At 36.7% G+C, this 26,904-nt stretch overlaps 1 protein-coding gene across 1 annotated transcript in view; it reads left to right on the top strand.

Moving 5' to 3' along the window:
- CC2D2B (coiled-coil and C2 domain containing 2B) overlaps positions 1 to 26,904 on the top strand; it is a gene marked incomplete at both ends in the record, with an annotated part of 102,590 nt that overhangs the window by 18,645 nt on the left and 57,041 nt on the right. The window contains 9 exons of the mRNA XM_082610923.1: positions 2,878 to 2,975; positions 7,597 to 7,737; positions 13,244 to 13,352; positions 13,548 to 13,663; positions 15,971 to 16,148; positions 18,796 to 18,946; positions 20,095 to 20,242; positions 24,615 to 24,753; positions 25,905 to 26,108. Of these exons, the coding sequence (XP_082467049.1) occupies positions 2,878 to 2,975; positions 7,597 to 7,737; positions 13,244 to 13,352; positions 13,548 to 13,663; positions 15,971 to 16,148; positions 18,796 to 18,946; positions 20,095 to 20,242; positions 24,615 to 24,753; positions 25,905 to 26,108 (1,284 nt within the window). The remainder of the gene's footprint in view (positions 1 to 2,877; positions 2,976 to 7,596; positions 7,738 to 13,243; positions 13,353 to 13,547; positions 13,664 to 15,970; positions 16,149 to 18,795; positions 18,947 to 20,094; positions 20,243 to 24,614; positions 24,754 to 25,904; positions 26,109 to 26,904) is intronic.

A 26,904-nucleotide genomic window follows, 5' to 3' on the forward strand; every position in this document is an offset into this window, starting at 1 on the left:
TCTCTTTCTAATCTTCATCTTCAGAAAGCTGACTTGGTTAGCTCTTCTCATGGGAACTAACAGAGTGGCTGCTCCAGCTGAAGGCATGCTGGCCAGACACACAATATGCAGCCTAGAGTCTCACTTTGAGAGCCCTCTCCAACCTTTCCCTTACACCACAGCAGATTTCCCCTCATGTCTCATTACCTAGAATTATATCACATTATCATGCCTAAACCAGTCACTAGCGAGAAGAATGACATTGCTACAAATGGCTAGACTCATCAGGGTTTACGTCTAAAATAAATGGAAGAAGATTGAGCAACTGAACAAAATTGGGGCTCTGCCTACCAAGAAAAATGAGTATTCAAGGGCGACCAATAGTGTCTGGCAAACCAAAATTATAAAGATGCCTTTCTAAGGATGCTCAGCATCACTAATCATTAGAGAAATGCAAATCAAAACCACAATGAGGTATCACCTCACACTGGTCAGAATGGCCATCATCAAAAAAATCTACAAACAATAAATGCTGGAGAGGGTGTGGAGAAAAGGGAACCCTCTTGCACTGTTGGTGGGAATGTAAATTGATAGAACCACTATGAAGAACAGTATGGAGGTTCCTTATAAAACTAGAAGTAGAATGACCATATGACCCAGCAGTCCCACTACTGGGCATATACCCTGAGAAAACCATAATTTGAAAAGAGCCATGTACCACAATGTTCATTGCAGCACTATTTACAATAGCCAGGACATGAAAGCAACCAAAGTGTACACTGACAGATGAATGGATAAAGAAGATGTGGCACATATATACAATGGAATATTAGCCATAAAAAGAAATGAAATTGAGTTATTTGCAGTGAGGTGGATGGACCTAGAGTCTGTCATACAGAGTGAAGAAAGAGAAAAACAAATGCCATGTGCTAACACATATATATGGAATCTAAAAAAAAAAAGGTTCTGATGAACCTAGGCGCAGGACAGGAGTAATGATGCAGATGTGGAGAATGGACTTGAGGACACAGGGAGGGGGAAGGGTAAGCTGGGACGAAGTGAGAGAGTGGCATTGACATATATACCCTACCAAATGTAAAATAGCTAGTGATAAGCAGCCGCATAGCACAGGGAGTTCAGCCGGTGCTTTGTGACCACCTAGAGGCGTGGGATAGGGAGGGTGGGAGAGAGATGCAAGAGGGAGGAGATATGGGGATATATGTATATGTATAGCTGATTCACTTTGTTATACAGCAGAAACTAACACAGCATTGTAAAGCAATTATACTCCAATAAAGATGTAAAAAAAAAAGTCTTTCTATATATTCTCCTAATAATGTGTGTGATATGTAATTTCTAGTTTTTTATTCTATCTAGAGTTTATATCTGTGTTTTGTGAGGTCAGGCTTCAACTCAATTTCTTTCCCCTAAAAGGTTAGCCTATTATTTCTACTGATTTAAAATTCTGCCTTTATTGTAAACCAGTTTCACATATTTACATAGATTTAAGGACTATCTACTCCACTGACATATTGGTCTGTTTCTGCCCTGTTTTAATTACTATGTTTAATTATTAAATTTTGATGTGTAAGGACAAGTTCCTCCTCATTGGTTTTTTCCTAGTATGTATTTGCATATGAACCTAAGAATTAGCTTGTCAACTTCTATTTTAAAGATCCTATTACCAAGGCTTCCCTGGTGGTGTGGTGGTTAAGAATCCGCCTGCCAATGCAGAGGACATGGGTTCAAGCCCTGGTCCAGGAAGATCCCACATGCTGCGGAGCAACTAAGCCCGTGCACCACAACTACTGAGCCTGCGCTCTAGAGCCTGTGAGCCACAACTACTGAATCCCGCGTGCCTAGAGCCCATGTTCCACAACAAGAGAAGCCCGCACATCTCAATGAAGAGTAGCCCCCTCTGAGAAAGCCCGCGCACAGCAACGAAGACCCAAAGCAGTCAAAAATAAATAAATAAATTTAAAAAATAAAGATCCTATTACCAAAAGAGTCTAAAAAAAAAAGTGGATATATGTATATGTATAACTGATTAACTTTGCTGTACACCTGAAACTAATACAATATTGTAAGTCAACTATACTCCAATAAAAATTTTTAAAAAGATCGTATTACCATTTTTATTGTAATTGCATTGTTATATTAATTTTGAAAGAAATTTTACCTTTATAAAAAATTGGGTTTCCTCATCTAGGAATGTAGTATGTCTTCACATTTGTTGAGGTCTTCTCTTATGTCTTCCCGTAAACGTTTATATCAGTTGACTCTAGTCGTGGAGTTGCCACAAACTGTTGCTAACTGCGATAGACGACTTCTGCACGTTTTAGGGTTTTGTTTCCTTTGGTTTTATTTCTCTGTCGATATTCTCTGTGGATATTTCTGTCTGTTTTATACTTTCCTCCATATATTTTGCTGATTTTATTTTACTTGTTATCCTATGTTGTTATACACTTATTCTTTTATAGTGAGATATAGATGTGTAGATATAATTATAAAATATATGTATAGGTATGGTTGTGATGATGGTAGTGAATATGGATAAAGAGAGATAGTTATCTTTTCTGTAACCATGGGATTTTAGATAGAAGATAAGATAGATTCCTGTGCTCAATATGCCATCTTGATTGATTGGCATTTCTTTATATTATAAACTAATTACTTAGAAGTTTCAAGGTATAATGTTTGTTTCTTAGACAAATATTGAGGCTCTTCTCAGTTCTGCCCCAAGGTGCTTATATAAAATATATTTTGGAAGATAAGACAGTAATACACAAAAAGTTATACACTTGTGCTTCTGCTGCTTATACCTAGACCTACAGGTGAATTGGCGTGGTGGTAACAAGTGGATGAAATGTACCAAAAAAGCTCTTTTCTTTGTTGTAGCTTAAAGCACTGAAGGATGCTACCAAGTTAGCAAACGAAAATTTGGAAACAAGCCAGCTGACCAGAAAATCTTTACAGGATTATTTTTGGCAGATAAGGTAGGTTTTAGGCCATTCATGTATTCATCAAGCATTTATTAAGTAATTTCTTTAGACAGAGTATAGTACAATGCTATGGATGATATAAAATAAGAAAATAACAATATCCTTTTTTTTAAAAAATTGAAGTATAGCTGATTTACAATATTTTGTTAGTTTCAGGTGTACAGTAAAGTGATTCAGTTGTATTTTTTTCAGATTATATTCCATTATAGGTTATTACAAGATACTGAATATAATTCCCTGTGCTATACAGTAAATCTTTGTTGCTTGTCTATTTTAGGTATAGTAGTTTGTATCTGTTAATCCAATAATTCTAATTTGCTCCTCCTTCCTTCCTTCTCCCCTTTGGTAACCATAAGTTTCTTTTCTACGTCTGGAGTTTATTTCTGTTTCATGTATAGATTCATTTGTATTATTTTTTAGATTCCACATATAAGTGATGTCATATAGCATTCGTATTTCTCTTTTTGACTTACTTCACTAAGTAAAATATTCTCTAGATTCATATGTTGCTGCAAATTACACTATTCCATTCTTTTTTATGGCTGAGTAATATTCCAGTGTGTGTGTGTGTGTGTGTGTGTGTGTGTATTTTTTTTCTTAAGCCAATCATCTGTTGATGGGCCCTTGGGGGCTGTTTCCATATCTTTGCTATTGTAGATAGTGCTGCTATGAACATTGGGGTGCATGTATCTTTTCGAATTAGAGTTTTCATTTTTTCTGGGTATATACCCAGGAGTGGGATTGCTGAAGATCCTTAGTCTTTAGGCAGTTATAGAAATGGTTCCAACCTTTTGTAAAAACTCATTTTTGTGTAAGAATATTTCATAGAGGTGTCACATGAAAGTAGTTGTAGTTTTACAGTCTATTTAAAAAAATACATGTTGATTAAAAACTACTATGAGCTTATTAATACTTTTCAATTGACTTGGATTATATTTATCTCAAGTGTTTGTATATGTTTGAGAATTAGTCCACATACACATATGTGCAAGATATATTATTAATTCAGTCTAAAAACAATACTCAGATAGTATATAGATTTAAGGACTCCTGTAAAAAAACGTGATCTACGAGTTGGGAATCATTGGCTGATAGAATTGTTGGGAAGAGAAGTTAGGAAAGAATAAAATAACTGGAAAAATAATTTCAGGACAACACATGATTATGTGTCAAGGAATCTTCAAAAGCAGGAAAGCTCTCTGGGCGGTACTTTTTGGGTAGAAAGTTAAACTATGCACAAAGATATGACAACTGTGAGAGTGATTTGATAGTTAAAGAATTTCCCTGACTCTATGCCCATTGACCTGAAATGGCTCTACAAGCTCTTAACCACTAGAAGCAGGTTGTTTTAAATAATTGGTTTCCTAGAATAACCTAGTTAAATGCAAACAATATTACTTGAGGAAGTTGACATATGCCTTGTACAAGTACTGGCACATAGTGAACTCTCAATAAATGTTAGTTGAATGAATGAGTGAATGAACAGAAACCTTCAGTATTTACAAAACAAACTAGTGTTATTTATAAAATTAACTACAACTTAAGGCAAAGAACAGTCATTGGCATAAGGAACACAGAGCAAGTCAGGAAGGATTGAGGAACAAAGAGAGTGGTAAATATGTACGTAAGTCTCAATGAACAATCATGTAGTGATGTAATGATGTCTTACAGGGTATAAAAATAGAGATAAATATAAAACTTTTAGGGCTACCCTGGTGGTGCAGTGGTTGGGAGTCTGCCTGCCGATGCAGGGGACACGGGTTCGTGTCCCTGTCTGGGAGGATCCCACGTGCCGCGGAGCGGCTGGGCCCGTGAGCCATGGCCACTGAACCTGCGCGTCCGGAGCCTGTGCTCCACAACGGGAGAGGCAACGACAGTGAGAGACCCGCATACCGCAAAATAAAATAAAATAAAATAAAACTTTTAGAATGGAGTAAAGAATGGAGAAGGGTAAATGTAATTAAAGATATTTACATTGACTAGGAGGAGAATAAAGGTAAAGCTTAATATTAGACTTTGATAAATCAAGGACTTAGATTTTAACTTATGACCTCTAAAGAAAGAGAATTAAAAAATATATCTTCCAAATCAATTGAAGAGGAAAATAGTATAATAAGAAAATACTCAAACAATCCAAAAGAAGGCAAAAAAACAAACAAAACAGAGAGAGAAAAGAGACTGTAGAGACTGATGAGACAAGGAGAAAGCATAAAAGAAAATGGTGGAGTTAAACCTAAATATATCTAAGTGAGTTAAGTGATCCATTTTTATCTAGACTGAATTAAAATAATTGGATTTCTTTCTGGAATTTTTCTTTGTGGCAGTTATGTCTGAATTTTATTTTATTTTATTTTTATTATTTTTGCCTGCATTGGGTCTTCGTCGCTGTGCGCGGGCTTTCTCTAGTTGTGGCGAGCAGGGGCTACTCTTCGTTGCAGTGTGCGGGCTTCTCACTGTGGTGGCTTCTCTTGTTGCAGAGCACGGGCTCTATGTGCATGGGCTTCTGTAGTTGTGGCACATGGGCTCAGTAGTTGTGGTGCACGGGCTCAGTAGTTGTGACGCATGGGCTCAGTAGTCGTGGCGCACGGGCTTAGTTGCTCCGTGGCATGTGGGATCTTCCTGGACCAGGGCTTGAACCTGTGTCCCCTGCATTGGCAGATTCTTAACCACTGTGCCATGAGGGAAGCCCAATAATTGGATTTTTAAAAATCCAGTTATATTTTATTTAGGAGAGACTTATCTAGAACATAGGGATATAGAAAGTCAGAGAACAAAATAATGGAAAAAATATGTCACGTAAACACTAACAAAAGAAAGCTGGCATAGCTAAGTTAGTATAAGATAAAATAGATCTTTAAGGCAAAAAGCTTTACTAGAGCTAGAGGGCCACATCAGAATATATGGTTTAATTCACATGTGTGCATACACACACACACAGACATATACATATATGCATATCATAATATGGCTTCAAAATATATAAAGCAAAATTTGACAGAAATATAAGGAAAAATAGCAATTCACAAATGTATTGGGCAATTTTAACACATTCCTCTCAGTAACTGATGGAATAAATAAACCAAAAAATCTCATTAAGGATATAGAAGATTTGAACAACATGCTTTATAGACTTGACTTGGTATATTTGTAGAATATTGTACCTAACAACTGCAAAATACCACTGTCTTCAAGAACACATGGAACATTTACAAAAATTGACCTTATGTTATCTCAACAAATCTCAGAGTCTCAATATATTCAAAGGATTTAAATCATTTAGTGCAGAAACGCAACACAAAAATGCAAAAAATATTGCTAGGAAATCTCCATATGTTTGGAAATTAAGAAATACAGGTCTAAATAATTTGTTAGCCAGAGAAGACATCATATTGATCATTGGAAAATGTTTTGAATTTACTGATAAAAAACTAATATGTATCAAAATTTGTGAGATACAGCTAAAATAATTCTCAGAGGAAATTTTGATTATTTAAATACATATATTAGAGAAAAAGAAAGGTTGAAAATTAATGAGCTAAGCATCCTTCTTAGAAAGCTAGGGAAAAGGATAGAAGGAATGAAATAAAGAGAACAGAAATTAATAAGAAAGCTAGGATAGAATCAACAAATCCAGATGTTTGATAAAAAATTGATAAACTCGGGACTTCAGTTTATGAGGTTATCTTATCCTTGAAATTAAAACCTAACAACAATACAAAAAACACCACAACCCAATTTCATTCATGAAATATGCTAAACAGAATTTTATCAAATAATATAGCTAAACTGTGGTCATTCCAGGAACGCAAGGATGATTTAATATTAGAAAATCAATCAGCATAATTTGCCATACTATAGTGTGTTTGCAAAGTCAGGGAACCAGTAATAGTATATTACTTCAGCATCCAAATAATCCGCTCACTACCCATCAGGCAAAGTACCTCTAAATTTGAAGCAATGGTTCTAATTGTCAATCTGAAAAAATGTATAAGAAATATACTACAGAATGTCCAGAAAATCTGGAAATACGTGGATGTTAGCAGAGCACTTTTGAATAGTGAAAAATCTTTAAGAGGTATGAATCTCTAAACGGAATTTCATTCTCTACATCAAGATGTGGGTAAAATGGAAAAAAAAAAGAAGGGTGGGGGGCCCAGAAGAGTTAGTACAATACATTCTTCCAGGCCATTTGTAATGACTTGTACTGTAGTTCTAATCCACTAACATATTTTTAAAAATTTATTTATTTTATTTATTTGTTTTTGGCTGCATTGGGTCTTCGTTGCTGTACGTGGGCTTTCTCTAGTTGTGGCGAGCGGGGGCTACTCTTCATTGTGGTGTGCGGACTTATTGCGGTGGCTTCTCTTGCTGCAGAGCATGGGCTCTAGGCATGCAGACTTCAGTAGTTGCAGCACACGGGCTCAGTAGTTGTGGCTCATGGGCTCTAGAGCACAGGCTCAGTAGTTGTGGCTCATGGGCTTAGTTGCTTCGCGACATATGGGATCTTCCCAGACCAGGGCTCAAGCCCATGTCCCCTGCATTAGCAGGCAGATTCTTAACCACTGCACCACCAGGGAAGCCCCACTAACATATTTTTAATCTAACATTATTGTAGTAATACAAAACAGCTCTATGACTTAGAAAAGGAAAAGGACGTCTCCCTACTACACAGTATATTATGGACTTGGAAACAGATGAAATTCCTTCGACAATGCCAAGGATTTACAAGCACCTCGATAAAGTTGCAGTTTCAGAGGTGAGTGGCTGCTCTATTTGTTCTTATAGATCTCCTGAGGAGCTGCCCACAAATAACTGGGAATTCACAGTAACTTGGAAAAGAAAATCCAGAAGCTAGTCAACTATTTGACATAGTCAACAAAGAACTTGTATCTTGAATGTATAAACAATACTTACAACTTAATAAGACAACTCAGTTTAAAAATGGGCAAAAGATTTGAACAGACACTTCATTAAAGAAGGTATATGGATGGCAAATGAACACAGGAAACAATGCTCAACATTATGTTATGTCAATAGGGAAATGTAAACTAAAACTGCAGTGGGATACACTGCACACCTATCAGAATGGCTAAAATCCAAAAAAAAAAAAAAAAAGAAAAGAAAAGAATAGAGAGAAGAAAGAAAGAAAAGAAAAAGGCAATAACAAATGCTGGCAAAGCAACAGGAACTCTCACTGCTGGCTGGTGGAAATGCAGAATGGCGCAGCTACTTTGGAAACAGTTTGGCACTTTTTGATAAAGTTAAACATAGACCCAGCAATCATACTTCTAGATGGAAATGTAAGTCACAAAAACATATCTAGTGGAGGAGATAGTTACAAATTAAAAACTTTGCTTGTTAATCACTTCTTAAGCTGTTTGTGAACCCACAGTGAAATAACTGGTTCTCTCCCACACGCCGTTGTCCTGGGTCTTTTGTTTTTCAAAATTATAAAAGATTAGTATAATTTCAGGCAATTAAGAAAGATGTTTAGCTTTGTTGATTTTTTTTCCTGCTGTAGTAGTTTTTAACAAGAGTGCTTCTGACAGTTTCTAAACCTAACCCAGCATGGACTTTGTTTATCTTAGGCTCCTGAATTAATGTAAACTTGCTGACTTGCCTCTCATCTTTTAAACCGGTCTAATAACACTCGTGCATTATGAACCCCTCTTCAGAAAAGGAGAGTCACAGATGCAATAAGCTTGTTCAGAACAGTAGCTCTGGACCAATATTCCTGCTCGCCACCTACTCTTATTCTACTAAACTCCAATCCCACTTGAGGCCCTTTGCATTTGTTCCTTCTGACATTTACCATTCAACTTTCCCAGTGGACTTTGTCTTGGGTTTGCCTCTCCAGATTGCTCCTGTAGACTTCTGAACTAAACCCCACAGTGTCAGTGATGAGTTTGGCTGCACAGGACTAGCTATCCCCAGCTACCCTAAAATGGGGCATTTCACTTGAGCAAAGTATCATTCTTTTTTTTTTTTTAACATCTTTATTGGAGTATAATTGCTTTACAATGTTGTGTTAGTTTCTGCTGTATAACAAAGTGAATCAGCTATATGCATACATATATCCCCATATCCCCTCCCTCTTGCGTCTCCCTCCCACCCTCCTTATGCCACCCCTCTAGGTGGTCACAAAGCACCGAGCTGATCTCCCTGTGCTATGTGGCTGCTTCCCACTAGCTATGTATTTTACATTTGGTAGTGTATATATGTCAGTGTTACTCTCTCACTTCGTCCCAGCTTCCCCTTCCCCCTCCCCATGTTCTCAAGTCCATTCTCTACATCTGTGTCTTTATTCCTGTCCTGCCCCTAGGTTCTTGAGAACCATTTTTTTTTTGGAGTCCATATATATGTGTTAGCGTACGGTATTTGTTTTTCTCTTTCTGACTTACTTCACTCTGTATGACAGACTCTAGGTCCATCCACCTCACTACAAAGAGCAAAGTATCATTCTGATCAACTATAAAAGCTGATGTTTGAAGATGCTCCTGGGAACTCTGTTTCCAGGCTAGGTATATCACCAGCAACCTCACCACAGGCCTTCACCTTGTGAACACTAATTGAATAAGCTTGTAGCCAGGCCTATGTGAAAGACAGTACTTATGACAGGAAGACCTGGGACCTAGACACTAAGTTCAGGTTATCTTTTCTTCATATATTTGGTTTTGGGCATATCGAATTTGATAAGCTTTTGAGACATCCCTAAATAAAGCAACTGAATGGGCAGCTGGATGTATGGTTTGTACTAGAAAGAAAAATGCTGAATTTTGTGGCAGAGTAATAGTAATTGAAACCATGCGTGTGCATGAATCTGCTTAGGAAGAGGGTAGAGAATGAGATGAAAAGAGGGCCGAGAGCTAAATCTTGAGAAACTGCCTTGAATGGCTTGATAGAGGAGGAGAAACCAGAGGAGGGACAGAGAAACACCAGTTAGAGTGTTTTGCCACAGAGGCAAAGAAAGGGGAGTATTTTAAATAGGAGGGAGGGTTAATAGTGTTTAATGCTTCTGAAGTATCAGTTAAGTCTAGGACTAAAAATTTTCATTGGACTTCCTCACATGGAGGTTACTGATTGAGAAATTAGGGCAGGTTTGATGAAGTGATGGTGGCAGAATAAAATAGCAGGAAGTTGAGGATATAGTCCTGTCTTCTCATTCAGGCAATAAATTTTCCTTGTCAAACGTTACCAACACTACATTAAACTTAGAGAAACTGCCTGGGTAAGTAGCCACAGACCTTGTTGTATTTTGGCTACTGAACCCAAACCACAGCACTGGTAAGTAGCACGGTGAACCCAGATTCCTGTATATTGTCTTCACCTGTGTTCTCTGTTAGGCTCCTACTTACCTGGAAGGGATCCAGATAACTGCCAAAGGGGCTTTTAAAAGATATAGAAAGAGCAATCTATTCAAGCAGGAAAATCCACGTCATTTCCCAGAGCTACTGAATAGAAAGGAGGAAGCTATGGAACCAAGATCACTGTCTCAGTGATCTCCTCAAAAAGAGACTGCCTGTTAAAACACCTATTGTCTAAATACTGTACATTGCCTAAGTTACTCTACACTGGAATCACCTGGGAGAGATCTAAAAACCACTATTATGATTTAGTTGGTATAAAGTATGGTCTGGGCATCAGGAACTTTAAAAATATCCCCAGGTGATCTTAATATGTGACAAAGTTTGAGAGCCATTGGATTAAACAATAGGTTAATTGACTTTCATACTGATTACCCTGAATCAGAGGAAAACAATAATAATATTTGTTGAGTGTTTGTTATACTCCAAGCATTGGACTGAGCACTTTACATGAATTAGTGCATTTAATTCTCATAGCAACCCAATTTTCAGATGAGAAAAGTAAGGCATAGAGTACTTAAGTAACTTGCCCAAATTCCATAGTGTCAGTAATGGGTCTGGGCTTCAACACAGGTAGTCTGGTCTCTAGCCCATATAGGTAGTATCTACACTAGGTTCCCTATATTTTACTGCAGAAGGCAAAAAGCATATGATATTTTACAATGATAATGAGATATAATTCACATACCATACAGTTCATCCATTTAAAGTGTACAGTTCAATGGTTTTTAGTATGTTCACAGCATTGTGCAAGCATCACCACAATTAACATTTTATAACATTTTAGGCACTCCCCCCCCCGTAGAACTATCTTCCTATTAGCAGTCACTCCTCACGTGTGTAGATATAGTTTTTATTTTTCTTGGGTATATACCTAGGAATGGAATTGCTGGGTCATATGGTAACTCAGTGCTTAACATTTTGAGGAACTGCCAGACTGTTTTCCAAAGCAATTGCACCATTTTCTATTCCCGACAGAGCATATAATACTTATCAAAGAATCTCCTTTTTAAAAGATTAAAAATAAAAAACTGAACTTTGAACTGAAAAGAATAAAAAGTCAACTCCCAGACCAATTATTTTCTGAAAGGGTTCCAGAGAACTGGGGTTTGCTGGACTACTAATAGAAGAGGAATAATAGTAATACCTACTTCGTAGGGTTGCTGTGAGAATTAAATGAGTTAATATGTGTAAAGTACTTAGAATATTGCCTGGCATGTGCTTAGTAAGTACAATGTAAAAGTTAGCTGCTGCTACTAGTAGTAGTAGTAGTGGTGGTAGTAGTAGTGGTGGTGGTAGTAGTAGTGGTGGTGGTAGTAGTAGTAGTTGTTAGTGGTAGTGGTGGTGGTGGTGGTGGTACTAGTTGTAATAGTGGTAGTAGTAGTTGTTGGTACCAGTTGTAGTAGTGATAGCAGTAGTAGTAGTTGTCGTTGTTAGTGGTAGTGGTGGTGGTGGTACTAGTTGTAGTAGTGGTAGTAGTAGTTGTTGGTACCAGTTGTAGTAGTGATAGCAGTAGTAGTAGTTGTCGTTGTTAGTGGTAGTGGTGGTGGTGGTACTAGTTGTAGTAGTGATAGCAGTAGTAGTAGTTGTCGTTGTTAGTGGTAGTGGTGGTGGTGGTACTAGTTGTAGTAGTGGTAGTAGTAGTTGTTGGTACCAGTTGTAGTAGTGATAGCAGTAGTAGTAGTTGTCGTTGTTAGTGGTAGTGGTGGTGGTGGTACTAGTTGTAGTAGTGATAGCAGTAGTAGTAGTTGTCGTTGTTAGTGGTAGTGGTGGTGGTGGTACTAGTTGTAGTGGTAGTAGTAGTTGTTGGTACCAGTTGTAGTAGTGATAGCAGTAGTAGTAGTTGTCGTTGTTAGTGGTAGTGGTGGTGGTGGTACTAGTTGTAGTAGTGATAGCAGTAGTAGTAGTTGTCGTTGTTAGTGGTAGTGGTGGTGGTGGTGGTGGTACTAGTTGTAGTAGTGGTAGTAGTAGTTGTTGGTACCAGTTGTAGTAGTGATAGCAATAGTAGTAGTTGTCGTTGTTAGTGGTAGTGGTGGTGGTGGTACTAGTTGTAGTAATGGTAGTAGTAGTAGTAGTTGTCGTTGTTAGTGGTAGTGGTGGTGGTGGTGGTGGTACTAGTTGTAGTAGTGGTAGTAGTAGTTGTTGGTACCAGTTGTAGTAGTGATAGCAGTAGTAGTAGTTGTCGTTGTTAGTGGTAGTGGTGGTGGTGGTACTAGTTGTAGTAGTGATAGCAGTAGTAGTAGTTGTCGTTGTTGTTAGTGGTGGTGGTGGTGGTGGTAGTTGTGGTAGTGGTAGTAGTAATGTCATGAACTGCTTACTGTTTATGCGTAAACCCCAAGGAGTATAACTGAGATTTACCACTTAATATTCCTATAGTGCCCTGCCCTTACACATACTCATGTTCTCACAGCTTAAAAAATATGAGAGGGACTTCCCTGGCAGTCCAGGGGTTAAGACTCCACGCTTCTACTACAGGGGGCACGGGTTCAATCCCTGATTGGGGAACTAAGATCCTGCATGCCATGTGGCACAGCCAAAAATTTTTTTAAAAATATGAGAGGAAGCAAAATGAGAGGAAACATGGCATGTACCCTTAAATTTATATCTTCCATCCCCCTTGGTTACTCATTCTCACCAGAGAGGTTTCTTGATGTCCTTAGAAAAGGCTGAAGACACTAAGTAGGGAGAAATCTGTGAAAACTAAGAACAAGTTTATGAAGTTTTATGTATATACATATATATGTGTGTGTATCATACTGATAATTTCCTTGGGATGTAAAATTATTTTATGTAAGAAATTGTGGTGAGTGTGTGTGTGTGTGTGTGTGTTGGCAAGATCTCTAACAACTCTCAAATCCATTATTCCTGCTTTAAATAATTCTATTTATTATTAATAAGGATGAAAATGAATAAATGTGATGAACAAAAACAAGAAGAATTGTCAAAAATGTATGAGACTCAGAAGAAAACTGAAGGAAAAGCATTTAAGACTGGGGAGAAACAGGAGGTATTTATATTGCAAAATAACATTCAACTCATCTTAACTAGTTATAATATTTGTTTGTTAGAATAGGAAATCTTGGTATTTGTAACAGTTACCCAAGAAAATGACAAATATAGGAAATAAAGTTTAATTTTAAGAATAATTGTCCTAAGCAATGAACTTACATTATAAATTATATATTTATTTTTCTGTTTCTAGAGTTTCTCATATTTAGCTTCAGAATTTGAAGAAATAGATATTGAAAGAAATCCAATTACCTTGATGCCACAAATTTCTTTCACAGCAGAATTAACAGACTCATCTAGATGTTCACTGTAAGCATTTTTAAAGGATTATTTCTTCATTATATATTGTCTAGTAATTGTATTGTTTTTTTAATAACGTTAGATTTCTTGAGTGAGTACCATATACCGGGCACTTAGCATGCTGAGTTTAAAAAATATATTTGCACATTTAATTGCCACCATAGCTCTATGGTATTATCTTCATCTTAGAGATGGGGGTCACACTTCTAATTCATGACTGAGGTGGGACATAACCTAGTTTAGTTTGATGATTGTTTTTTGTTTTGCTATGGTAGTAATTTTTGTTCAGGTATAGATAGGTGGAATATAAAGCCACTGTGAAAAATAAGGTTATATGGTCACCTTTGTTTGTTGAAGGACCTCCTGGATTTCATAGAAAGTGTTTGGTATAAAAAGGGCCTGCTGGACAATTTTCTATTTTGACAATACAAGCTTCTTTCCTTCTCAGTTGTGACTTCTTCCTAGAAGCTTTAAGGTTTTCTCCCTACTCCTAGGACATCCATGCATAAACAGATGTCATGCCGGTCCCCATTTCTCCCATCTCTAAGCCTTTGGATCTCATCTCCCTTAAAGAGGATGTAGCAACTTAGAGCGCTGAACTAGGTACAACCTTCCAACATCTCTGTCCCATGGAACACTTGGTACAGATTCATCTCTCAGTACTGTGAATGTGCATCATTTAGCATGGTGTTGGAAGGTAGTGTGTGCCCAATAAATACTCATCTTCATTTAACGAATGAATAGGTGGTTAAACTTTTAAATGAACATAAAGAGTAGCAAACACAAAGGCACAATTATCATTACCTTCTTTCTGACTAGAGAAGTGCAGCAGTGAAGCAATGTTTTATTTGTTCTACACCTACTTCCAAAAAGGGCCCAAGATGATTTATTATGTAAGACACCCATGGAAAAGGACCATCTAAATGAGGACAAGAGAACAGCCATAAAATGGAAGTTGGAAGTAAAAAGGAGAAAGAGAAGGAGGAAGATATTTGTGCTGGAAAGCCTAGGCTAAAACTTAGTGGAGGTCAAGGCAAAAGGCAATATAATGCTTTATATCTTTTCAAAGCTATTGTTGTGGCATTGCTGTCATTATCCATTTAAAATGTCCAGTTGAATAAGAACTGATTCTCTAGAAAACAATAATATACTGATGTCAAGGATAGAGGTGAAAGGAGTACAGGGATTAAAGAAAAATTAAAAAGAGTTTACAGGTGAAGAAAAAGGCAAGATTTCATGAGGATAAATATAATGCCGAATTAACAAATTTTCATAAGCTCATTATTTAAACTACTTTCAGAGGACTTATTTTATGAAACTATTTCTTTAAAGGTAATTGGGAGGAAGGTCAAAAAAGGCCTACAGGGAGACAGGAAGAATAAGTAATCTTTTGTCCCATAACCCTCTGAGAAGATTACAGAGAAGATGAGCAGATATGGGGGCAGGGAGATACTGGCCTATAGGATGATTAGGATGGAGAACAGAAGGGGATTTTATTTTTCAACCTATGGCTTATCTTCCAACTAGTCTTCTACCTTCTGAAAGCAGGATCAAGTCTTAAATATCATTAGGTCAGTTGCCTTGCAGCTGAGAAGATATTCAGTAAATGTTGGTTGAGTGAACAAATGAATGGATGGATTGAAGACTCTCTTTGGTAGTCTCATATCATTGAATGGATCAATTTCTTCCCCAAAAAGTGTTTTCATAGCAGCCCCAGGAAAGTAACCTCTCTGGCTTTCCTGTCTGATCTTTAGGTTCAGAGAAACAATGTCCTGGGAAAACAAAGGTATACAACCTAAAGCCTAAAGAGATTCACAAAGACCTTTAGGAGGACACAGCAAGCCTATTGACTTAGAGCCACCTCCTTGAGGTTATTGAAGACATGGTGTGTGTGTGTGTGTGTGTGTGTGTGTGTGTGTGTGTGTCTTTTAAAAGTTAGAAAATATTTTTGAATTCTCGATTCAAGCTCCTCCACCCCCATTCCTAAGTCCCTCAGCTTTCTCCTCTCCATATAAGACATCTTATAATGGGTAAGTGCTATAATCTCTTTAAGTTATAATTTAGTAAAATAGCTGAATGATTTATGGTACCTTAATTTTAGTTCTTTTTGTATTTTTGAGTAAATGTCTTTTTAAAAAAACATTTGAGGAGTAGGAAAGGCTTTTATCCACATATAGGCAAATGTTATTGGGCTCAAATATTATTTGTCCTCTAAAATGATCATATTTTAACATGTTGAGGTACATTTTGAAAAGAATAATATTTTATATCTGGTTTGCTTTTCAAGGGTCCATTAAAGGTTTATTTAATTTTTAGGCACGAACAAAAGAGGAGAGCCAAAATTCAGAAGCTTAAATATTTTATTAAAATATTATACAACAATAAACAAGTTTCTTGCACTTCAGTATCTCCCCTACAGTTTGATTTTAAAGTCATGTTTCAACAAATTTTCAATATTCAGTTAATATATTGGCCTGAAACAATTTGCTTGGAGGTATGCCATTGTCATTTAATTTTGTATCTTATTTTATGACATACATAATTTTAAATTTCTTGTTAGTTACTGTTATATGTGATAAGTAAGTTCTTTTATATTGAGATGACTGATCTATATGGGTAGACAAGATATTTATAATTCATCAATAGTCTTTTATTAATAGCTGTAAGTACAAAATTATTTGATTTGTAATTGTTCTAAATACTTCTATTCTGCTAAAATTCTTGCCAACCCTAGATGTGCAGCATTATTATTCATTTGTTAGTGAGGTGGAAGAGGGTTGTTTAAACTATGAGTAGTATAGCTATTGTAAGTGTTGAATGATTTCTCCAAATTGCCCCAACCTTGACTTGGTGATTTCAGTCTCTTGATATATTTGTTCATCTTTTTAAAAAATTTTGGATCCCTTTAAGAATCTGATGAAAGAACACACATAGAGCAGACCCCTGATTCCTGCCCAAACACCCCACCCTAAGAATCCCTTCACTAAAAGAAGAAGAAAACAGGATGATGGAGAAAAATTAGAGACAGTAAAGGAGTTTAGATAAGAAGTCTTGATGGTTAATATAAGGGTTAAACTTGCACCTAGAGCCGAAAGAAAAGTTAGGAGGGAATAAAGATTTGTTAACTAATGAGAACCCGCTGTTTAGCACAGGGAACTCCACTTCACTGTACAGTAGAAACTAACACAACATTGTAAAACAACTATACCCCAACAAAAAAATAAAAATAAATAAAAGTAAAAATAAAAAGATTTGTGTATGTGAGTGTGGGGTGGAGTTTGAGGTGTGGGGAGAAGATTATTATTACAAATCTAAATCAGTTATTTTTTAATGCCTAAAATAATTTTGTGCTATCACTGATCAAAAGCTGTATTCATTTTGTTCATCTGAGCTGTCAAGTTACTATCATCTTAAAATGCACCTCTGTTGAAATTTCTATTTAAAAAATATACTGACTACCCTTTCCTACTATTGTACCTAAAATAAATTGTGATATAATAATCCAACCACTTGAAATTTAAAATCTGCCCCCTCCCAAAATAGATAAGTGTGTATTTTGAATCCCTCATCATCCCATGAATTAGCACATGATCTTAACAAAACAAGAGACAGGGAAAGAAAGGAATCTATCTAGGGATAAATCACACCATTAGCAGTGCAAAACTTGCTAAATAAATCTATATGCCCTAGACTAACAGATTCTAACCTACATTTCTAATTTTCTTCTTACTATTCTTCTTTACTCTTTCTTCACTTCAGCCAAACTGAACTGCTTGTTTTTTCCATACATTCTTGCAATTTCCTGCTTAGAGTTTTGAATATTCTACTTTCTCCACTTTTAATGCCTATTTTCATTCTTCACACTCCATCTCAGCCACACAGTGGTGTTGATAGCCTCCATTAGGAGACAAGTCTGTTTCTGGGGAGATTCCAGGTAGAATTCGCTACCTTTACATTTGCTACCATCTAGGATCTGGCCTCCAGCTCTGCAGTCTCAGAAACTGGATTTAACAGTTCCATGAGAATGCATCTACGTACCCTAAATAAATTTACAAGGACGATGTGTAAAATCAGAATGCCAATTCAATATTTGAATATATTTATCAGTTCATTGTCTCTTCTTAGTTAGTCAATTTACTAATTTACAGTAAGAAAATTTTTTCACAGACCTAAATACTTTAAGTCCATTAGCTATAACCCCTACAACCTTTCTTTATTAGGGATGCCTTTGTCAAAGAGACCAATGTGTTGGGTTAAATTCACTCTTACAGGGACAGTATTTAGATGACCAGAAAAATATTTGCCTCTTTGTCTTTCCTTTTCCCCTGCTTTCTTGGTTAATCAACTATCCTTTTGATTGGTACATTCTTTTTTATCTTTCATGGGGCATTTACCCCCCCTTGATTTCCTTCTTCTTAGAACACATATCACTGTTTCCCCAAACACTGATAACACAGTATAAGTCAAAATAAGATTTTTCTATTGAAAAAAATTTAGGCTTGTAGTTATGGCAGTGATGGAACTATAGTAGAAAGCACAGCATACAGAATCAGAAGACCTGGGTTAGTACCCAGTGGACATCTATGGAACAGTCTACTCAGCACCTCTCTTACTCCTTCTGGGACTTTTCCTCCCTTCCCTGCCCCATAGCTTGTTTAACTGTCCTTGGATTTCATGAGCCAACAAATCTCCCCTTTTCTTAAGCACTTTACCTGGGTTTCTATCCCTTTTAATAAAAATTAATATAGTTTCATATAGAGACTCCATTTCTTCATTTACAAAATGGGAAGAATAATACCTATTTCCTATAATTTTTATCAGGTTTAAATGAGATAAAGAATTTTAAAACTGCTACACAAAAGTAAGTTATTTGGGTATTGTCTTATATGTAATATATTCACAGAACTGTATTTGTAGTCCTTTTATTCAGTTGATTTTCTTTGAAACCATAAAAGGCATTATACTTTTAAACACATAGGGTTATCTACTTTTCTCACAATCATGTGGATCAAATTCTATAGAGCAATACCTATTTTACATTCGAGTATTTTTAAAAGAATTATGTTAGTGATGATCTTTATTTTAGTTCTTTTTCTATTTTGTACTTTCAGTGATTTATCAACCATTTCTTTTATATTTAGGTTTATGAAATAAGTAAAAGGACAAGCTTATTGGCAAAACTATATTTACCCTTACCTAAAAACACAGAGCTAAAAAGCAAAACTGTTTTGGAATATGTAGAATTTAGCTCTGATAAGCTGGTCATACCTGCATATGGAGAAGTGGGAAGCAGTAAGTTTATTAAAAATGTTTCTTCCCTCCTATTTTCTTCATGAGTTCCATATCCTAAATGACCCTGGGTCATTTATATGAATAAAGAATCCTATATTTACAGTATTAGGTTAAAGTGAATTAAGTTCTTCTTCCAGACATTAAACTAATTTTTAAAACTTTGACTTGAATCAGATCTTTGGGATATCTAAAATTCGGGATTAGCCCCTTTGCTTTCCCTAGGACATCTGAGACAAGGGCGCTATGCTCTCTGGAATGTGAGCTCCACTCCTGAATGGGTAGGCTGCTCTGCCTCTGCCTCTCCTTTCGTAAATCTTAAAGATGCTCCAGGACAGGTTGATTCATCTTTGAACTGAATAGGGGAGGGAGGAAGAGAAAGCGAGAGAAAGGAAGAGGTAAAGGAGAGAGGAAAGAAGAAGTGATGTTTCTGTTTATTGTTGTTCAATTGATTTTACTCCTCCTGCAATTAAATTTAAGTTAGCATGTCTGCCAGAATGCTGTCATTTCTCTTCTCCCCCAGCTCCCTTCTCTTTCACCTTCCTAGGGGTTTTGCAATTGCTGCATCCAGCTGGTAAAAAGAAAGGGAGTATGAATGAGTGAGCAAGGAGGAGAGAGAAGAAAATAAGTAGGCAAAGGAACCAGGGGAGAACAGAAAATGAGGGAGGAATGTAGTCTGCTTAGACAGAGTCCAGATGAAGCAGAAAATAGGGTTGTGGAGACCCAGGAGAAAAGACTTAAGAGTGAAAAATTTAGGGAGCACTAGGAACTTGGCAGAAGTTTCAAGGAGTATCTTTAAGCTCTCTGGAGACAGAAAGAAGATGAGGAGAGGGGGAACACTCAAGAATGTAGGAAAGGAGACAAACAGTAGCTCTTTTTCTGCTGCCAATATTTTTTTCTTGCTGGCAGCCACTCCCAGAAAGAATGGGTTAAAAACTGCTGTGTTCAGATAAATATGTTCCTCTCTCTTTGGTAGTCTGTTTGAAGCAGTCTACCTTGAGGGATCTTAGATGTGAGGTGAGGGAGAGCTCTAAGATTAGAGCTTGTGGTCAACATAAACTTTGTGTTCCTGAGGTTCCACAAGTAAAAGTCTGGAAAAAAACTGTAATGTGCTCAAATATTCATTTGTTTTTAATGTCTTTTATAAATAGATGTGCCCTTTCTTCTTGAGGGAAACGGAACTGAAGAACTTTGTCTTTTGACTTCAGGAAAACTAAGCTATTCTCTATCATGGGCCTTAGATGAAAATGGTGTTCCTCTGACACCTATGTCACAGTCATTAAGATCTGCTTACTGCAGGTAATAAATGTTTATGCTTGAAAAATAATGCCAATCCTCAGCAAAGCATCACACAAGACCTAAAAAGGGAAAACTCTAGAAACAGTAGGAACAGTTTAGTTTACTTGGATGTTGCTTTATTTTTTATTTGTATTTATAAATATGTAAAATATTTATTGATTTTATTTATAATCACTCTACTAAGACAATAAGTATCTTTGTATGTAAGAGAATGTATCTCTTCAATGCTTAGGATTAGAGCCACATGGATGATGAGAGAGGAAGTTCCACAGTCCTTAAATTGTAGGCAAAGGCCAAGATTCCGAAGGATTTTACTTCTGGGACCTTTATATCTCCCAATCATTCTGGATTATGAAAGAATCATTTTTTGCATTATCAATTTGCTGGAAGAAATTGCTGGACATAGAAATTTCATCTATATCCCAGGACTTCCTAGAGGAATTGGGATTAACTGCTAGACCACATCCACAAACAGGATTACTAGAAGTAAAGTAAAATTCTATAAAAATGATGATAATGCTGGCTTACCTATTGTGCTATGTTTGAGTAAGATGGTAAATATAAAGGACCAAAAGATCCCATCGTTTAAAAATTAGTGAATGATGATAACAAGAAGATAGCATTTCCCCTCTCCATCTAAACACATATTTTTTTTAAAAAAACATGGCTATATCCAACTATATGACATTATGGGAAAGGCAGAACTATGGAGACAGTAAAAAATGTGAGTGGTTGCCAGGGGTTAGGAAGAGAGAGGGATGAATAGGCAGAGCACACAGGATTTTTAGGGCAGTGAGACTACTCTGTATGATACTATAATTGTGGATACATGTCATTATGTATTTGCCAAAATCCATATAATGTAAGACACCAAGAGTAAACCCTAATGTAAATCATGGACTTTGAGTGATAATGATGGGTCAGCATAGGTTCATGGATTATAACAAGTGCAATTCTTTTATTGCAACAAACATAATAAATTGTAACCCTGGTGCAGGATGTTGATAGTGAGGTAGGCTGTGCAGGGTGTTTTAGGGGAAAGATGGACAATTAATAAGGGTAATTCATTTTGGAACTAGTGAATAAGCTTTTAATACGCTGAACGATTATTTTCTTGTGTTTCTTAGTATTTCCCTAGCACAGTCCCCACTGCAGCTATTTTTAATCTTTGCCTCATCATACTATTCTTTGCCTTTTTCTTGGAGTCAGATGTTTGTTCTCCTCACTCTAAAGCTAGCTTTTATACAAGTAATTTGGAACTTTCCTTCGTCTCTGTTAGGATTCTGCTGACATATTTATATCCTTTTCTTATCTTTTCTTCAACTTTTCCGTTTCCTATGCTATAAGTCTTTTGTATCCAAGAAGCCTTCTGTGCTTTGAAACAAAGAAAAATCCAAGCATTTGATTGAACCCTGAAAACACTTTCTGGTTGTTTTTCCCACCCAAGTCCTCATATGGGTGGTCTACTGGTCTGCATATATTGCCTCTACTTTTAATTCACACATTTCATCCTTAACCCAACTCAGTTATTCCTGAAGGCTACCAGGGACCTTCTGGACATATTCATTGGCCCGTCCTCCTCGTTTTGCTTCTTGACGTCTCTTGTCTCATGGCTTCTGTGATGCTGCACTTAACAGTTCCTGTTAGTTGGGAACTCAAATTTATAAAAGATTGAGAGTAATTCTGCAAGATTGGAACAGATGACAGGTTTCAACAGGGAATGAATTGCAGGAGAGGTTTTCAAAGTTCAGAGTCCTTTCTAAAGTGAACTAGAAGTAAAACTTTACAGTTGGGGCCTCTGAGATCAGAGAAGGAAGTTACAGAACTCCCCTCCTCTACAGCTGTGGGAGCCCAAGGACTGGTGAGGAGCAGTGGTTCTAGGAACGGGATGGGTGCTCCAAAAGGCAAGATTGACTTGTGAGAGTCAGAGCATGGAGCCAAAGGAGAGCAGAAAGAAAGTATGTTCATTCACTGTTTCGCTCACTCATTCATTCATTTATTCATCAACTACTGACAGAGCCAGAGACAAAGAAGTGAACGAAAAGAAGATCTTAGAATGCTTCAGTATAACATTAGGCACATCTCTCCAATCCCATGTTGTCTAGAGTTTTTGTTTAATACACTTTTAAAACATAAAACAGTTTTTCTTACACTCACTAGTTAATTATTTTCTGACGTGGTTAATTGACTTTTATGTTTGCCCTCATTTCTTACCTCCCACACCTTTCATTCTGGATTTACTTGCTGAAAGTTGCTCCTTTAATGATTCAGTTTTCATGGCTAGCAAGCTTGTTTAGTCTTTGTATATCTGAAAATGTATTTATATTTTCCTCCTTCTTGAATAACTGTTTAGATGGGCATAAAATTTGAGGCTGATGTTTATTTTCCCTATTTGAAGCTATAGTTGCATTATCTTCTGGGATTTATCACAGCTGTTTAAAAGTCTGCCATCAGTCTAAACATTAGTATTTTGTAGGTTGTCTCTTCTCCCTGCTAACTTTAAAATTTTTTGCTTAATTTATAGAGACAAAGCCAGGGGCTGAGGGGAGGGAGGAATGGAGAGTTATTGTTTAATCGTACAGAATTTCTGTTTGGAATGATGAAAAATTCTGGAAGTACATAGTTACGGTGGTTGAACAATACTGTGGGTATACTTAATATCACTGAATTATATTACTTGCTTAGCATTTGGTTGTGAAGGAGGGGGCGCAGATGACCAAGGAATTTTGCCATAGCCCACAGCTAAACACCTGTAGGGCCAGCTGGGGGAATCATTATAGCAAGGGCAGGAGATGTTCTGTGGTCTTTATTACTTCCCCTGAGGTAGAAATCTGGAGACTACCTTGAAATACAATTACAACCTAATTTTTTTAGGCTATAATGGGCTAAGTTTCTCTCCCTAATCTATTCATTGACATTTAAACTGTACCTCAGCCTTTGTTCTCTAGGGGACCTGGGCTAAGAATCTTCCCATGAGAAGGAAAATTTGTTACATGATGGTGTTAAGGGTGTCAAGCCCTAGATATCTCTTATGACAAAGACATTAAAACAGTTTAAATATGAGGGCAGACATAGGAATTAAAGAAAGGAAGAATACTCAAACTTTACCTATTTGTAATTTTGCTTAACATCCTATCATACCAAGCATTGGCTTTGTTAGCAATAGCTTCCAAAGATTTATCATAAAAATATGAATAGATACTGATGGAAAGTAGACAGTGTAAAATGTTGGAAAGTAGACAGTGTAAAATGAATGTCCATGTTTGGGTTGGCATTACTGAATCTGAGTCAGAACCGTATTTCTGGAATCCTAGTTTATGGTCTGGAATATTTCTTGAGTACTTTTCAGAAAGGATCTTAGAAATCTTCTAGTCCAAATTGCTCTAATTCTACATGATGAAACAAATTATCTATGAAGAGAGAGATTAAATAACTGGGATAATTGATGGCTGAAAATAAACCCTTACTGTTTAGGGTTGAATTCCTTCTGCACTTAGCCTATAGTTGAGGTCACTAAGGATGCATTATGAGTCTAGCCTATCTTTTATAGCTCTCTTAACTTCTGAAGATGGCCTCATATGACCAAAGATATTCTTCTGGCCCATACTTCCCAGTTAATTGTATTACATACTCTATATATTATGTTTCAACTGTAAAGATATAGCCTAAAGATTCTTTTTATATTGTGGACTTTAGATAGCAAAGATGAATATTTACAGACTTTGCCCTTAAGAAGCTTACTTGTCTCTTAAGGGAGGGGTAGACATTTATCAAAAAGCTATGATAGGGCCTCCCTGGTGGCGCAGTGGTTGAGAGTCCGCCTGCCGATGCAGGGGACACGGGTTCGTGCTGCGGTCCGGGAAGATCCTACGTGCCGCGGAGTGGCTGGGCCCGTGAGCCATGGCCGCTGAGCCTGCGTGTCCCGAGCCTGTGCTCCGCATCGGGAGAGGCCACAACAGTGAGAGGCCCGCGTACCGCAAGAAATAAAAAAGCTATGATACACAGCTGGGTGGTTTGTGACCACCTAGAGGGGTGGGATAGGGAGGGTGGGAGGGAGGGAGATGCACGAGGGAAGAGATATGGGAACATATGTATATGTATAACTGATTCACTTTGTTATAAAGCAGAAACTAACACATCATTGTAAAGCAATTATACTCCATAAAAGATGTTTAAAAAAAAAAAAAGCTATGATACAGTTAGAAAGTGAGAAGAACCAGGAAAGATATCACATCTAAACCTTCTATTTTATCCTTAAACACAGGATAAGCTTTATCCTTAAATACCTGGAATGGGTAGGTTTTATCCCATATAACAGATTTATCACCTGCATATTATATACAAATTCACAAAATATTTTTCTTTATGTTAGTGTGTTAAGGAATGTAGATGCAAGAGGTGTTCCTGGAATTCCATGGCTTATTAATGCACAGAAGCTTTTTGAATGGGCAAATGAGGTCAGAATTGACCCAAATAATCCAGAATATTCTGATTTAATGGAATTTGTTATGGTAAGTTATAGCAAATATCTGTACTGTAAATATATTTTATTTCTTAAGCTCTACACTCTCATACTCCTCCACAGTTTGCAGTGTATTTTTCTAGGCATTAGGAGGCATTAAAAGTAAATCTGAGGACAGATAGAGTTTTAAGCCAGTTTATAGTATTGTAAGGCAGTTAGAAATTCAGCAACTGAAATAATTTCTACTTTAGGCCTGATGATTGGTATTCTGCCACTATTTAGCAGCCCTTGCTTGGTGCATCTTGCATCCAGGCTGACATCTATTGTACATCTACTGAATGCCAGCCATATTATTAAATGCTGAGGATTTTAAAGATGATTTATAGACACACTCCTTCCCTCAAAGACTCTATTATCTATTCACTTCTGCTACTCCTCCTTACAGCCAACTGAACTGCTCTGTGTGCTCCAAACAGGCTTTCTTCATACCTTTATTCATGTCATTCCCTCTCTTTAGAAGGGCACCTATAGCAGCTGTCTTACCCACCCTGCTAGTCTGGTAAATCCTTCCTTGGCAACCTCAGTTATATACGGGCTTTTCTTCCCTTGCCCTCCTGTTAACTTTTTTTCTTTTTATAAACTCTTATGGCTCTAATACCATTCTGCCTTTTACCTTAGTTATTCGTCCATGTGCTTTATCTTTCCTTGTGGAACTACAACTAGTAAATCCTTGTCTCTCTTATGGCAGCTAGCACTTTTCCTTGCATGTACCATGTACTCACATTTACATTTATTGAATAAAGCAGTGCATGCATAGATTATTGCAATTAGGTTTCTTCAGATCAGAGCTTCTCAACTGATGTGCTGAATTGATTACATGTGTATAGAAATATTGATCCTCTGTCAACTCATAGGGCAACCAGACACAAAAACTCTCATCTTTTAACCCACTGTGCAGTACACATGTTTTCATTTTCTGTATAAATCATGACCAGGAAAAGGTTGAGAAACTGCATAGGCCGGATTCTGCTTTTTTTTTTTTTTTTTCAGATTTTCTGTACAGATTCAGTTGCTCCATTTCCTATTTCTATTGCAACTCTCATATCTCACAGTTAGGGGGAAAAACTGTTTTGAAATAATTCTTGAATTTTAAAAAATTAATATTTTAAGTAAAGACTTTACATTATTGGTGTTTTATAGTACATGAAACATAAAGAACAGGATATTCCAAAGTATTTTCGTCTCAAACAGTTGCAAGATGAATTTAACTTTGTTTCTGAAGAGGAAATGAAAAAGAGTAAACGTTTCCAGCTATTGCAACTTAGAAATGCAGGTCAATTAGATGTTTTCCTTCTGCCGCAAATGCCCCTGTATGACAGAGAGATTCCAGATTTACTCTTCCAGGTACTTGGTTTCTATTTGAACGTAGTTAATTCTATGATAAGTTAATGTTTTGCTGCTTTAAATCTATCTTAATTTTTTTTAAACTGATAATCTGTAGACAACAATTTTCCCCTCTTAAATTTTTTTTAAATTGAAGTATTGTTGATGAACAATATTTATATAAGTTTTACAGGTGTACAATATAGTGATTCACAACTTTTAAAGGTTATACTCCATTTATAGTTACTTATAAAATACTGGCTATATCCCCTGTGTTGTACAACATATCCTTGTAGCTTATTTTATAGATGATGGTTTGTACCTCTTAATCTTCTACCCCTATATTGCCCTTCCCCACTTCCCTCTCCCCACTTGTAACCGCTAGTTTGTTCTTTATATCTGTGAGTCTCTTTTTTGTTGTTGTTATATTCAGTTGTTTGAAACAATATGTTTTGTTGGACATATTAGGCAACATGTTGGACATGGATAGGCAACAGTCACGTCCATGTTGATAATACTTTCTCTTTCACAATTAAGTCGAGCTTGTTTCATGGGAATTTTTCTTTCTTGATTTTTTTGGGATCCCCTTTTCTTTAGGCATTAAAAACGTATAGCTTTCCCAAATTTCAGAAAGTCCTTAGCTTAACTTTGCAACTTAGTTGTCCCAACAACCTATTTCACAGCCAGACTCCTTTAAGTGTATTATAAATTTACGTAAATATTGTGGTTTTTATTGTAAAATGTATCACCAATTTAATAGCAACTTTGGGGGATAAGGGAGAGAAACACTACCACATTAAACATACTTGATTGTAAA

Source organism: Mesoplodon mirus (genome assembly GCF_964341445.2).
Source record: "Mesoplodon mirus genome assembly, chromosome: 2".
NCBI classification, from domain to species: Eukaryota; Metazoa; Chordata; class Mammalia; order Artiodactyla; family Ziphiidae; genus Mesoplodon; species Mesoplodon mirus.